General features: G+C 41.2%; 1 protein-coding gene across 5 annotated transcripts in view; it reads right to left on the bottom strand.

Annotated features, from left to right (window-relative positions):
• Window positions 1-5,186, bottom strand: part of SORCS1 (sortilin related VPS10 domain containing receptor 1) — a 559,510-nt gene extending 554,324 nt beyond the window's left edge. For all 5 annotated transcript variants that reach the window (XR_009701631.1, XM_061197256.1, XM_061197118.1 and 2 more), the window contains exon 1: window positions 4,295-5,186. Coding sequence is in view for 4 of the 5 variants with exons in the window: in XM_061197256.1 (XP_061053239.1) it covers window positions 4,295-4,849 (555 nt within the window). In the remaining variant the exon portion in view is untranslated. The remainder of the gene's footprint in view (window positions 1-4,294) is intronic.
• Between the last annotated feature and the right edge of the window lie 9,209 nt (window positions 5,187-14,395).

The raw sequence follows: 14,395 nt of genomic DNA, 5'->3' as shown, positions 1-14,395 counted from the left end.
CCTCCTCATATTTTAGTTGAGAAAACAGAAACTCAAAGAATTTAAGTGTCTTGCTCAAAGCAAAGTGCTGGGAAGCAGGAGAGCTAACATTCAAACTCAAATCTGCTTCCAAACCCACTGCCTTCCATGTCATACCATATTAACACCCATTAATAGCATAAAACACAGATCAGAGAAGGCATTATGTGGCTTGCTAGAGAAATCTAAAATCCTTCATCAGTTTACTTTGGAAAAAAAGGTAAAAAAACTTATGTCAAAATGTATAGCCAAATCAAGTGTTCATAGGCAACTCTTTATAAAATCCTATTTGTAATTAACTTAGAAGAGGAATCTATTCCTGAAGAACACCAGATCTGAAAGCTGAATGATGGCACATTACCTCGTGCTCAATGAATCATCAGGTACAGATTCCATGTCTCAGTAAAGATGAAGATGTGGGTGGATAAGAGAACAGCCAAATCACTACTTTAAGGTAAAGGGTGCAATGTGACAGGCACATGTTATGTAGTCCTTGCTTTTCTACAAAGAGATAGAGCTTCCAGCTAAGACTATGTCCTCCTCCACCAACATCTGAAATCCACCCAAAACAGGATTATTTAAAATACAGATCCCCAAAGGTCTGAGTTTTTCTGTCCTACCTTAAAGTCTCTAAGACAAGCCATTCTGTGGGGTTTTGAAGTCAGATCACCCTGGGTGCCAGTCTCTGCTTTGCCACTGAACTGTTACATCTTCTTGGCAAGTCATTTAGCCTTCTGGAGCCTCAGTTTCCTCATTAATGTAATGGGGATAATAATATCTACCCATAACATTTTTGTGAAAATTAAGTGAAACGATGAATGTTAAGACATCTACTCAAAAACCTGACTCACTGGGACTCAGTTTACTCACTAAGGGTGGATGGTAAATGTCAAGTCCCAGAATAAGAAAAGGCAAAGAATTACATGAAAACCAACCAGATCGTCATTCACTACAGTAAATGCAGTATTAAATATATCATAACAGCAAAATATGTCAAGTAAAAGCCCCTGTTAACAATTTGTAACACTATTTCTAGTGAGAAAGGGACAAGACAGTGAACTGAAATATTCAAATTGACTCCATCATAAAAATATGGAAAAGAGATATTAACACTTGACACCTGTCTATTACCTAACAGGGATTAGGTAAGGATTAATGAGTGTAGCACTTTGAAACTCCTTGGAAATAAGGAATAAACGCATCCCCATCATACATAGGTATAGACAAATGTATATTTTAACAAACTAAGAATCACTCTATAAATTTAGATCAGGACACAGCATGCCTTGGATGAGTAGGGTAGGAACAATATGTTCTTGCTTACGATACCAAGCTCATGACAAATGATTCATACCCAGCACTTTTCATGCCAAAAGATCCCCCCAGGTGTTCCACCAACTCCATCAACACTTTCCATCAAGCTAGACTGCAGTACAGAGGAATCACATCACACCCACGGACAAGGCAAAACAGTCATATCCTTACACAACTGCACAAGTCCAACAGCGGAGGGGGCAGGAAGGAGAAGGGAAGGAGGTGAGAGAAGGATCCAGAGTTCTTCACAAGTTTGATAGGCAGCCTATAATTACCATACATTTACACCTTTAAGGCAGGTGTTATTGTCATCAGAAGCCCTACTTAGCAAAGGCTTTTAGCTAAAGGTGAGATAGGTCCAGAGGGTGTGTACTGCCAGTGGCCCTGAATGGGCTGGGGGTGGATTTACGGGGGACAGCAGCTAAAACAGAAGAAAATGAGAGCTCCCACCCACTGCTGTCCTCAGTGTTAGGTTAGTGGATTTCTTGCTCGGGGCGGGGCGGGGGGAATGTGAAGTGCCATGAGATGAGAGTTACAAAGAGGTATACAGTACTTCACAGTCACAACACTCTCTTAACTATATCCTGGCCTGTAATTCTCAGTAATGAATCTGACAGGCATCCTCCCCTCCTGTTTTAGAGATGAGGAAATTCACACTCAGGCCATCAGCTTGCCAAGATCAAACCACAAATAGGCAGAACCAGAACTCAGGTCTCCACTCCGCTTTTCACATCACAAAGTTGCCTAGAAAAGTTTCTTTCTGCCTCCCTTACCCTCAAAATATATTTTAAACTTTATCTCTCCTATGAATCTGGGACTACTTTGTGGGGGATGCTGATACAAGACTATTTCTCTTCCTCTACTACCTATACATATACACTGAAGAAAAACAACAACAATTTGTATGTAAGTGGGCAGGGATGGAGGGTATGTCCTTATAGAATGAGAGACTTAATAGGATAGAAATCTCATTCGTTTACATGATTTGAGTGCTCCAACTTTTAACACCTTGATTATTTCCTACATTATCTCAGACTTCCTTACATGTCACCCCTTCAAGCCCTAACCCTAAGAAGCCTGACTGGGTTAATAAGCACCATTAAAAAAAAAAAAAAGGCTGGCAGTGCTTGGCACCATTTCTTAAGTGGAGTTTAAAACTTGCCAAAGAGGTACTCTCCTTTTCTTGCTCTTTCCAAGATCTTTCAATAGGTGAACTAAAGTAGAGGTCTAATGGGTGAGTGATATTTTACGGCTTGAATTATATTAAAAGCCAGAAATATTTTGAGTCCAAAGTCCTTTACTTCTTGATACAAGATTTAATATGTTTGATGTGTTTAAAATCGCCCCTTAAAGCTAGAAGCTTTAATCACTTAAAGCAGTGCGAAAGTTATTTAATCAGTTTAAGAAGATTCAAGTTCAAATTGGGGGATTAATTTTAGTGGTTATGATATGAAAGATAGGACAGTTAAGGTAAGGAATGAGGGCAAGGGTCTCCGGAACTTGAATGAAAAGAATTTCAGCTTCAATTATTTGATTAAACCAGTCCTGAGAACCATGTAAAACCATAGCCTTGGTCACGAAGGCTGAATTGTAGGGAAAACCGTGCTGAGGCTCTCAGGACAGAGACACGATACAAAACACTATTTATCATGATTTGCCTTAATACAATTTATATCTATGTACCCAAGGAATCCATAATGACAGGCTCTTATTTTAAAATGTTCACAACTTTCATTAAAAAAGCTGACAGTGAGCACAATTCACTAAAGTGGCACTTCCCTGGGAAGGTTTCTGGCAATAACATCACAATTGAAAACATTTTGAAATGTACCAGGATGCACAGACTGTGCATAGTACAAATACTACAATCTCAGTAATCTGATAGAAGCTGAAACTTTGATTTTTTTTTTCAGTTTACCCATCCTTGGTTTTTATTTTCTTGTCTGCTTAAATGCAGCCTGGTGAAGTTTCCATACTTTTAAATCACCTGCAGTTATCACCACCAAAGCTCTTTCTTTACTATTTCAGCTCCTTGAAGTTTCCAGGTGCAGTTTAAACTGGAATAGCTCCCTCAAATTACAGACATGCAGGCTTTTCCAAACATCTAAAACCTTCCCTGATCTTGGACACAGCTCATGGACTTGCACCCACGCTCCCCAGTGTCAGCCTCCTGGAAATCCAGCAACCCCTCTCCTCCCTTAATAAAGGGAGAGCTACGTCTCTATTTGTGCTCTTCACTAGAGGAGGTCAGGCAATGGGGGAGAACAGGGAGTTGCTGTCACAGGGACATATCTGATCTTCCTGGGACAGATCAAGCCAGAGAACAACCACTCATTCACAGGCTGGAAAGCCCCAGCTCTCAAAACACACTGGCTGGTGCTGTTAGAAGATGCTGGAGAGTTCCCGTCCTGAAACTTGCATCCACTTGGTCCCCAGAAACAGAATACATTAAGGGCTCCTCACCATCCACTGAATTTCTCTTCCGTGCTGGGAAGAGGGGGTTAGGAGCTCCGCACAAAAATAAAAAGGCTACAGATAAAGACTTTTTGATCTTACGTGCTCTCATCCATAAGTCTAGCAAGTTAAAGTCACTTGAGGGAACGCCAGCCTGCCTGGAATTTTAACCCTTTCACCTCTGCATTCAGAGTACTTTAACCCGCTCTGTTTGCCTGGTTTTCGGCTCCATCCTACACAAAGGAGACCAAAGAAACGGGAAAGAGGGATCTGCCTGCCCTGTATGAAGCTTTGTTAGAGGTTTGGAGAGGACGCCGGTGTTGGTGGGAAAGGGGTGGTCTCCTAGTTGGTGACATTAAATCCTTGGGGAGGCGGGCAGGGAAGACTTTAGTTTGCACAATGTTTCAAGTCCAGAAACCCCATTTCCCCAAATTCTCAATCAGATCACACGGCCGACTTTAACCCTTTCCATCTTCCACCCCTTTGCCCTCAGTCCCATTATACTCACGCTGCTGTTGTGGCCAGACCAGTGGACCATGGCTTGGTTGTGTGCTGAGTCGCCTGTCAGCGCGAACGTAGTGCTGGTCAGTTTCAGCTCCTCCAGCCGGAAGCGAGTGGCTTTGTCCGGGTCCCGCTCCAGAGTCCCAGGCTCCTGCTGCCCTCTGTCCCTTAGCACTCCCCGGGGGCGTCTTCTCGTGCCCTCTCCCCGTTCCGCCTTCTCTTGATCCTCTCCACTCCGTCTCCTCCGGCCAGAGCGTGGAGCAATCGCCACCGACGCCCCAGTGCCCGGGGCCCGCTCCAGGGACAGCGCTCGGTCTCCGGGGGCCACTGCAAACACGGGGCGTCCGAGCAGGGGCGTGGCAGGAGCCCTGCCTCGCGGACCCAGGTGAGGAAGGCCCCCTCGGGTCGGAGCCCAGCGTGGGGCCGAGCTGGGGTGCAGCGGGGGACCGCAGGAGCCGCCGCCGCCGCAGGCGCCCGGGGCGCAGAGGACTAAGAGCCCCGCGCCGGCGAGGAGCGCGCTCAGCCCGGCTGGGGAGCCGCCGCCGGCGCCAACTTTTCCCATTGCGGGAGCGGAGAGGAGCGGAGAAGGGGTCCCGGACTGGAGGTGGCGGCGCGGGGCTCTCCGCTGGCCGGTTACGAGGAGCAGGAGCTCAGGACCCCAACTCCATCCAAGTTGGGCCGCGGTGGGGGCGGGCAGAGGCGGCTCGGGGCAGGTGGCGGCCGCTTGCCCGGGCTGGGCTGGTGCCGAGCGCGGGTTCGGACGGAGCGAGCCGCCGCCACGCGGGGGTGGAGCCGAAGTGAAGTCACGGGCGGAGCGGGCGCTGGCGCGCGGGCAGGCAACACGGAAGGGAGGGCGGGCGCTGCCGGGGCTTCGAGCGCCGCGTCCCGCTCCCGAGCTGCGCTGCGCGCGGTTGGCTGCGAGGACTGGAGGCGCCGCCGACCCTCCCCTTGGGCTCGCCTGCGCCGCCGCCGTCCGCTCCTCGCCGCCGCGCTCTGCGCCCCCGCGGCCGCCGGCCTCCGCGCTGAGCCCGAGTGCCCCTCCCGTGGGGGCGGCCAGCCCGGACCTGGCGGAGTGGTCACTGTGCTGGGGACTTCCTATTCCTGTTTAATTGTTTCTATCAGTCTCTGTGGCTGTTTCTTTTTTCTTTTTTTTCCTCCCTGGTCATTTTCAGTTTAGAAAATAGGGATGAATGGGTTTCTGCTCTTTCCCTTCTTAGTCTCAGGGAGTTGGCATCTTGACCTTACCTTGGGAAGAGTCTGTGTGTCCCAGCATCAGCAGAGAATGATGTAATTAAAAGATCGCAGGTGTGTGTGTGTGTGTGTGTGTGTGTGTGTGTGTGTGTGTGTGTGTATTCTGGGGGATTTTCCCATCAATTATCACGCTTAGATTTCTTCCTTGACCTCCTAAAGCACTCACTGTATTTGAACCCAATCGTACTGCATTTTGTGGGCGTATCTTGGCTTCCCTAAGAGACTGCACACTCATTGAGGACGGGAAGGCTACCTTGTGAGCAACTTGGAAGAAGTAACCAGTTCATTCTGTTTGCCATTTTATCCTTAGTACTTGGACACAGTGCCCTACGTGGTAGGAAATCTGTCAGTCATTAATTCAATAAATATTTATTGTAAGCCTATTATATTTCTGTGTGCAAATACATACAGGAAAGGAGGCATGGTGCTCCATCTATCCTGTGGCATTCGTGCCTAGCCCAGAGCTACTAACACATGCCTTAAGACTCAATAGGAAACTTCATGTGGGTGCTGGACGCTCTGCCATTAGTTTGCTGTGGAATCTATGACAAGTAGCAATCTATCAGCTTCCTAGGTTTAAAACTAAGTTGTTGCATTAGATGACCTTTAAAATCCCTTTCACTCCTAAAATTCTGTAATTGTATGATTATAACGTCTGCCCAGCCTAGCTCCCCTGCTACTATTCAAAAGTTCAGATTAAAATTTATAGTAGGTGAATGGGCTTTGAAAAGTACAAAGAATTTCTCAAAATCCAAGCCTTTCTCAAATAGAAAGTTGCTTCTAAGGGCTGAAATACCTTCACATGTCTTTATAGTCTTCATGAGCCAGATAACACTTTATCACATGGTAGCTGTTAAATTATTCTGTGAATTTTTATTGATTGAATAAATGAATCCCACCACACAATAGTACAGTTCCCAGTTTCTAATTACATGTTTGTTCATTTTCACACTTGCAAAGGTAACCTCACTGAAAAATCTGAATCCTGAGTTTGTGATGGGACCAACTTGCAAGTAACAGAGTGATCATTATTCTTTAATTAATAATACTCTTTTTAATGCTGTACAAGAGGAGTTTATCTTATTCCAAGCCAGAGGTGTGTTACAAAAATATTTAAAATGATTGTTCTCATGATCGATCCAAGAGATGTGCCAATGCAAAGAGCACAGGCTTCTCAGCCATAAAACTTGGATACTTAAAAGGACAAAAGAGTGTCCTGTTTGTCATTAAAGGAGACAACAGACTGTTCTTCCAAAAGTACCATTACTACCCAAGCCTGAATCCTCCTAAAAAAGGACCACTGGCATACTGTGGCTTCTAGATGGAGGAGAGGTGAGCCAGAGGTTATCTCCTTCCTCCCAAATGGCAAGTGCTCTTTGTCAAAGCCCAGGAGAGCTGTTTTCCTCTCCTCAGAAAAGTTTTCAAAGCTTTGCAGGATCCTTTGCTTAATGCCTTCTTTCTATGCCCTGCTAACCTCCTTTCCACTCTGTGAGAATTCCTCCAAGAGAGGAAAACCAGATTAGATTAAAGACTCAGAACCCAAATGAACTCCCATCCAAATATAGGACTGGAAAAAGCAAAATGGAAAAGAAATTAGTAAATTCACATTTTCTGGTCTTAGTCTATTACTACCCTACCAAAATTTAGATTGCTTTGGTTTCAAAAGGAAGTTCTTCCTGAAGATTTGGGAAAGTAGAGCTGACATTTCCTCCTCAAGGAGTTTTCAATGCCCATCTTTTCAAACACCTACTACAGTAATCCCTTTTAGTGAAAGCATTTTCAGTCCATTTGCTGAGAATTCGTAGAGGCAGGCACTTTTTTAATGTCTGATTTTAATCATCCATTTGTGAAAAAGGTTACACAGATGTAGAAGAAATTGACTCCAGCTATTTTTTTTTTAATAAATTCATTTTATTTCTTCTGGCTCTGGTCCCCATGAACTTTTGTCAACAAGCAGAAAGTACCAGTAATTCCCTAAACCATCATCTTTTTCCAGAGGACTTCAAGAAATAGGCTAATCATGGGGGAAAGTGGGCTAGTCTATTTCATGGTGTTTGCAACCCAACAACCCAATAAGCAACCCAATGGGTTTTATTAATATGATCCATTAGGAATGGGTCATTTGTTAGGAAAATAGTTGATATAAAAGGCCACTAGAGAGCGTAGATCTATAATTCCAATTAGGAGTCTTTTTCATTATGCACATGAAGAATATGCCACCACCTAATGTAAGTCACCATCATTTCTTACCTGGACTAGCTCAACAGTCTCCATACTACTCTCCCTACTCCAAGACTGCTTTGCTCCATCCTTTCTCTACAATAGTCATCTCCAAAGTGGGGTACAAGTGCCAAACTGGTATCACAAGGTGATTCATTTGTGTGCAGGAAATAGACTAGTTAATATTCAATTACTGATTAACATATATATTTATATGTTATTTATATATCTATATCTATCTATCTCTACATATCTATGTATCTATGTATCTATCGAGGGAGAGAGAGAGAGAATATGAACATATGAACATATAAACATTCTGGAGTCACATGCTGATTGGCGTACATGATCAAAAAAGTTTAGATGCCTTGCCCTACAAAGCAGCAAAAGTGGTCTTTCAAAAGTATAAAAAATACCATTCCTTGCCACTATTTAAAACTTCAGTAACTTACCTTTGCATACAGAATACCTACACTCCTTACCATGACCCATCAGGCCTGCATGAGCTGGGTCCTGTCCATTCCTCAATCACATTTGACAGCACTCCCCCTCCTCACCCATATGCTTCAGTCACTCTGGACGATCCCTTCCTCCCATGTGCCAAGTTTTTTCCAACTCATGACCTTTGCATATGCTGTTCCCCCTACCTGGAATGCCCACCATCACCCCCATTCACATGGTGGACTCCTTTTCTTTGAAACCTTCACTTTAAATGCACTTCCTTAGACAGACTTTCCCTGACTCCCTAACTAAGAAGAAATATCTTCCACATTTTCTGCATCAGTCCTTTCTTAGTTCCTTCTTAGCATGTTACAGGCTTCAATTATTTTATTTGAATGTTTTTTTGTTAATACCCCCCCCCCCAAGCAACATGTGGATAAGGACCATGTCTCCCCTGTTCATCTTTCCTTTCCCCAGCACCTCCTTCAGTGCCTGGCTCATGGAAGCGCTCAATAAGTAACTGGCTAGCAGAGCAACACTAGTGTACCAGCCCTAGCTGCACAACTGCTAGAAGTTAACATTCTGTAGATCAGATGCGTCCATGTGCTGGAAACCACGCTAAGGATTGTACATGTGCCCGATCATTTGGTTTTTTACAAAATTTATCTCAGCTGAGTACTATCGTTGTCCCCACTTTAAAGATTACGTTAAACAACTATGCAGAGTCACGTGGCAATTTCGTGCAAGAGGCAAGGCTTGAACCCAGGCATCTTATTCCTAATATGTTCTTGACTTTTTGCAATACTGTTGCTACTCCAAATCCAAATAATTACAGGTAACTTTATTGACAATTTGCTATGTGCCAGGCACTCTAATTAGCACTTTGAATCATTTTTTAGTAATGTGGAACAATTACTTTTGGAAACAAGTGAGCGAGTTTATTTAGGCTGAAGGGAAAATGTGTATTCTCCAATTTATATTGGCTTTTATTCATTTAAGGGTTGGGGGTAATGTTATATGTGGTCATAGCCACATACACCTTATATGAATAGAGTGGTATGTTCACTACTAACAGAACCTTACTGCACCGACTGCATTAACTGTCACGTTGGTTTTTCTTCTTCCCCTTTTCCTAGGTCTCTGTGTCTGATGGATATCTTGGCTTCAGCTGCACTAAATCACATTTTATGTCTCATCATTAGAACAATGTCTTTTAATAGCCCTCAAAATACTTGGCTCCCCTTGGATACGATTGACACAAGGTGTCTTGCATTTCGGATCAATTTCATGAGGAACCACAGAAAGAACACTGGGGAGAATAATATGCAGACTCTTCTCATTGCTTGCCAAGGGGATGATGGGATGTTTTAAACTGCCCTTTAAAATATATTCAGGTATCAACAAATACTGGCCTAGCTCTGAATTCAGTAATGGTATCTCTTCGCATACACCCAGTCTAAGTGGCCTGAACAGGAGAGCTTAAGCCCTCTTATCTGTAAAAATAGGTCTGAGATTATCTACTTGATTCATAAGGTGTTGTAAAATTTAATTCAACTTCATACACCTCTTAGAGATAACAATACTGCCTTGTATTTATATAACTCTTATCTCATCAGACCTCTAAACAGTTTTTGGGTTTTTTTCTCCTAGTTTAATAAATCTTGCAGCAGCTCCAAAAGTTAGGTAGGGGGCAGTTTTTGCCTGCATCTCACAGAATATAAAGAAATTTATCCAAGGTCACAGAGTTAGAGAAAAAACTTAGAACTAAATTTTGTTATCCTTTTTCCCTCCCTTTAGTCCAAATCCTCCCTCAGTTTGTATATACATGAATTAAAATTCCACACTGTTTTTGTTCAGTGATTATGTGCATTTCTTACACAATCATTTCAGGTTTCAAAAGATAGCTTGTATAGTTAAACAGGAAGAGAGAAGCATGAAATAATATCACTGTCATTGTGTAAACTCATATGCATATATATTTTTCCCATTTAAATAGTCAAACTTAATGTGAAATAGAGAAAATGTGCACTATGACTTAGTAAGTTTATTTAGAGAGGTATTATTAGACTTTTAAAAGTATACCTTTGGGGCTTCCCTGGTGGCGCAGTGGTTAAGAATTCTCCTGCCAATGCAGGGGACACGGGTTTGAGCCCTGGTCCGGGAAGATCCCACATGCCGCGGAGCAACTAAGCCCATGCGCCACAACTACTGAGCCCGCACACCACAGCTACTGAAGCCCACACGCCTAGAGCCTGTGCTCTGCAACAAGAGAAGCACCACAACGAAGAGTAGCCCCTGCTCGCTGCAACTAGAGAGCCCATGCGCAGCAACGAAGGCCCAACACAGCCAAACATAAAATAAATAAAATAAATAAATTTAAAAAATAATAAGAAAATAAAAATATACCTTTACCAAAAAGTCTTAGAATGTATTTTTAAAATTCATTATAGTCTTAAAATGATATAGCAATTGTAACTTCTATCATTTCTCTCTCTCTTCTGTCCTCTAGTCTGTTAGTCCAACATAAAAAGCCTTTGATATAGTAAATCACAAAACCAACTTCATAATACTTTTTCTATTCCAGTCTCCTTGAAAGTAGAAATATGTAATAAGAATCTGCTTTATAAAAAATAAATTAAATTACATTAAAAAAAACGAAAGTAGATATGAACTCAGTTGGAGCTACATTTCACTTCTGTTTCTTTGGGAGTACTAACTAGAGAAGAGAAGACAAGAGAAATGGAAAGCTGTCCCTCAAATTCTTTAAGGGCCACTGAGATGATAACCAAAAGCTTCCTATACCACAAGAAGAAGTCTTCGGTTATTTTTGTCTCTTTTCCAAAGAACTGATCCAAAGATGAATGAGGTTATCACTGAAGCCAAATTCAGTAGATTTCTAGGGCAAAATATTCCAGCAGAATACAACTCTATAAAATGTACAGTAGCCGTTGAAAAATAAGATCTTTGGGACTTTTCTCTCAGAGCACAAGCATAGCTTGCAAAGAAAAGGAGGAAACAAAGAATAAGTAGCACAATTGGGCAGACACTAACTACTTTGTGCTGCTTCCCATTTCTTTGTTTGATCTGGACAAAGCATAGACATACTCCAGCCCTCACGAGTCCAGACATCCTGACAGTATGCTACTCTCTGGCAGCAGCACGGAAGTACCCTGAAGAGGAAGGCAAGAGAAGTGATCAAAGCAGAAGTTATTGTGTCTATCTGCCTCTGGTGCTTGGAGATAGTACAGTATGAGGCTTAAAATCCTATACTTTGAAGTCAAGATCCTAGTCGTAAATCCCATGTATGCCACACCGTAGCTGTATAATATCATTTGAATTTCTGAATCTCTGTTGCCTAATCTGTAAAATGGAAGTTATATCACTTCCCTCAGGTGAGGCTGTTCTATATGGCACAGAGCAAATGCTCAATACCTGTTAGCTGTTTTTAAAGTTATTTCACATTTCAAATACCAACTTCCATTTGACACTGCTCCCTAGGTGGAAGAAAGTTAAAATCCAGTCTACTGAAAAAAATAAATCTATTTCCTGCTGAATATAAAACAAAAATTAAAGACAACCATACCCTATAAGATATAATAAGAGGGGTAGACAACAGAGGTTGAAACTCAGAAGTTTTGCTTTGGAGGCAAATTGAATGGATGGAATAAACTACTGCCTTCTTGGTTCTTGCCAAACCTATCTTCCATGTGAATCATGGTACAGGGAATCTGCACCTAAATTTCACAAGCTTCTAGGAGGTCAGCAGTAAATTGGGTGGTAGACTGAACTTTTGACCGTGTACTTGAATTATTCTTTGCAACGTGAAAATTTAACTTTAGAAAAGGTCAAAGGAATCCCTTATTTAATACGTCATGGAGTAAATGCATGCCATTTATCATGAAGAGATACTACGAAGTCTGAACACATGAACGAGCTTAGATAAAGTGCTAACGCCATTCCTCCATCTCCTAGCCCAACTCCTTGATATTTCTAGATTTTGGTTCCCTGAATTGATGACCTCATGGTGCCTACCAGCCATCCTTTGTAGCCTAATTCTTGATCCCTGTGTGCATATCCTATGTCATCGTACCCTAGATCTTGTCATTTCATTAGAAAATGTTTGAAATTTATCCATAGCCTTTTAAGGGTTCTTATTATGGAAATTATCCTATAATAAGTTTTTCAGTGCTGTTGTTTTAGTGCTAAGTAGGTAACCACTATCTCTTTTCTATATTCTCCTGGCCACTGGTATCTATTCTGACATTGTACTTTCATTATTATGATCCTCTGTCTTACCCTTTTATCTCCCCCATTAGACTGCAAACTCCTGTAGGTTACAGGTCCTGTATGTCTTATATATTTATCTCTTTGCCTTAGTATCTAAACCAATGCAGGCACAGAATAGACATTCGGTAAATGTTTGTTGAATGAATGAATGACAAAGCTGGTGTTCTCATTTCTTTGACAGCATTTCTTAATATCATCAGATAATCATCACTAGGATGAATCACAGACACCCACCACCAGTGTCACATAAAGCTACGTTGACACCAAAGACAAAAGTTGAATCAATGAATAAAGCAATTTAAAACAAAACATGGACTGAAAAAGTTCATGTTTTCCAACCTATTGCTATTAGTTGCAGCTTGTTTGAAGAGAACCCTGCTCAATAACAATGATAATGCTTTTTAGCATTTAAAATATTTTTTAAAAATTATTTTGAAATTTAACCTATATCCATGAGAGTATCCAAGTCTTAACTAAATTGCTTAGTGATTTTATTTTTATACACACACACACCACACAGATGAAGAGAGAAATCTTCTCCAGCCTCCCAAAGGCTCCCTGTACCCTGCCAGTCAGTAGCACCAAGGCAGGTACACTCTGACAAAGAATGCCTATTCTGACTTCTAGAACCATAGATTAATTTTGCTCTTTTTGAATATATTTAACAAAGTCAATCAGTATGTACCCTGTCTAGCTGTTATCATTCAGTATTATATTTGTGAGATTCGTTACCCATGTAGAGGGTACTAGCAATTGGTCCATTTTATTCCCATGTAGTATTCCACAACGTGAACATACAACTGTTTACTTATTCGTTATACTGTTGATAGACATATAGGTAGTGTCTATTTTTGGCTATTAGGAATACAGCTGCATCATTGTGAATGTCATTTGGTAGACGTAAGCTAGACTTGCTCTAGGATATATTCTGGGGCCTGGAATCAATGAGTTCTAAGGAAGGTGCATGTTTACTTTTGCTATACGATGCTAGTTTTTCAGTGTTTGTTCCAAACAGCAATGTGTGATACTTTCAGTTATTTCACATCTTCACCAACCCTTTTTTTTTTAAATTTTATCCATTCTGGTGAGAGTGTAGAGGTATCTCATAGTCATTTAATTTGTATTTTCCTGAAGAATAATGATGCTGAGTACTTTTAAAAATATTTACTGGCCTTTGAATATTCTATTTTCTGAAGCACTTGTCCCAGGCTTTTGGTCAGTTTTAAAAATATTGGGTGGTCAGTCTTTTTCCTATTGATTTGTAGGAGTTTTTATGTAGTCTAAACACAAATCCTTTTCCACATATATTTTTATAAACAATAGTAATAATTTTACATTAATGTTCCAAATTTGGGGGTTTTTAAATGATAATTTTTTATAAATAGAAGTGCTTAATATTTATATAATACAATTTATCAATTATTTCAAAACTTTTCTTTATGGCTAATGCTTTTTATTTTCTGTTTAAGAAATCTTTTCTTACCCCATGTTCATTAATGTATTCTCCTATTTTTTTCTATAAGCTGTATTGTTTTATCACATTTATTTCTATAATCCATGTGTGATTAATTTTGTGTGTATGATATGAGGTAAGGCTGAAAGTTCATATTGTTTTATATGGATACCAATTAACCCACTGACATTAATTTAAAAGACCATCCTTTTCCCACTTCACTGTTGTGACATTTATTGTACATCAGCTGACTGTATTTGTGTTTCTGAATTTTCTATTCTGCTTAATTGATCAGTTTATCAAACTCTGTGCTAATAAAAACATTTCTTAATTACTATAACTTTTTATAATAAATCTTGATATTGGGTGTGAGGTCCCCTACTTAGTTCTTCCATATTGTATTAGAATTGCCTTGTCAATTAAAAAAAATCCTGGACTTTTTAATGGGACTGCATT

The sequence above is a fragment of the Eubalaena glacialis genome, chromosome 1, assembly GCF_028564815.1.
Source record: "Eubalaena glacialis isolate mEubGla1 chromosome 1, mEubGla1.1.hap2.+ XY, whole genome shotgun sequence".
In the NCBI taxonomy this organism is placed as follows: Eukaryota; Metazoa; Chordata; class Mammalia; order Artiodactyla; family Balaenidae; genus Eubalaena; species Eubalaena glacialis.
This window is presented reverse-complemented; position numbering and strand designations above follow the sequence as displayed.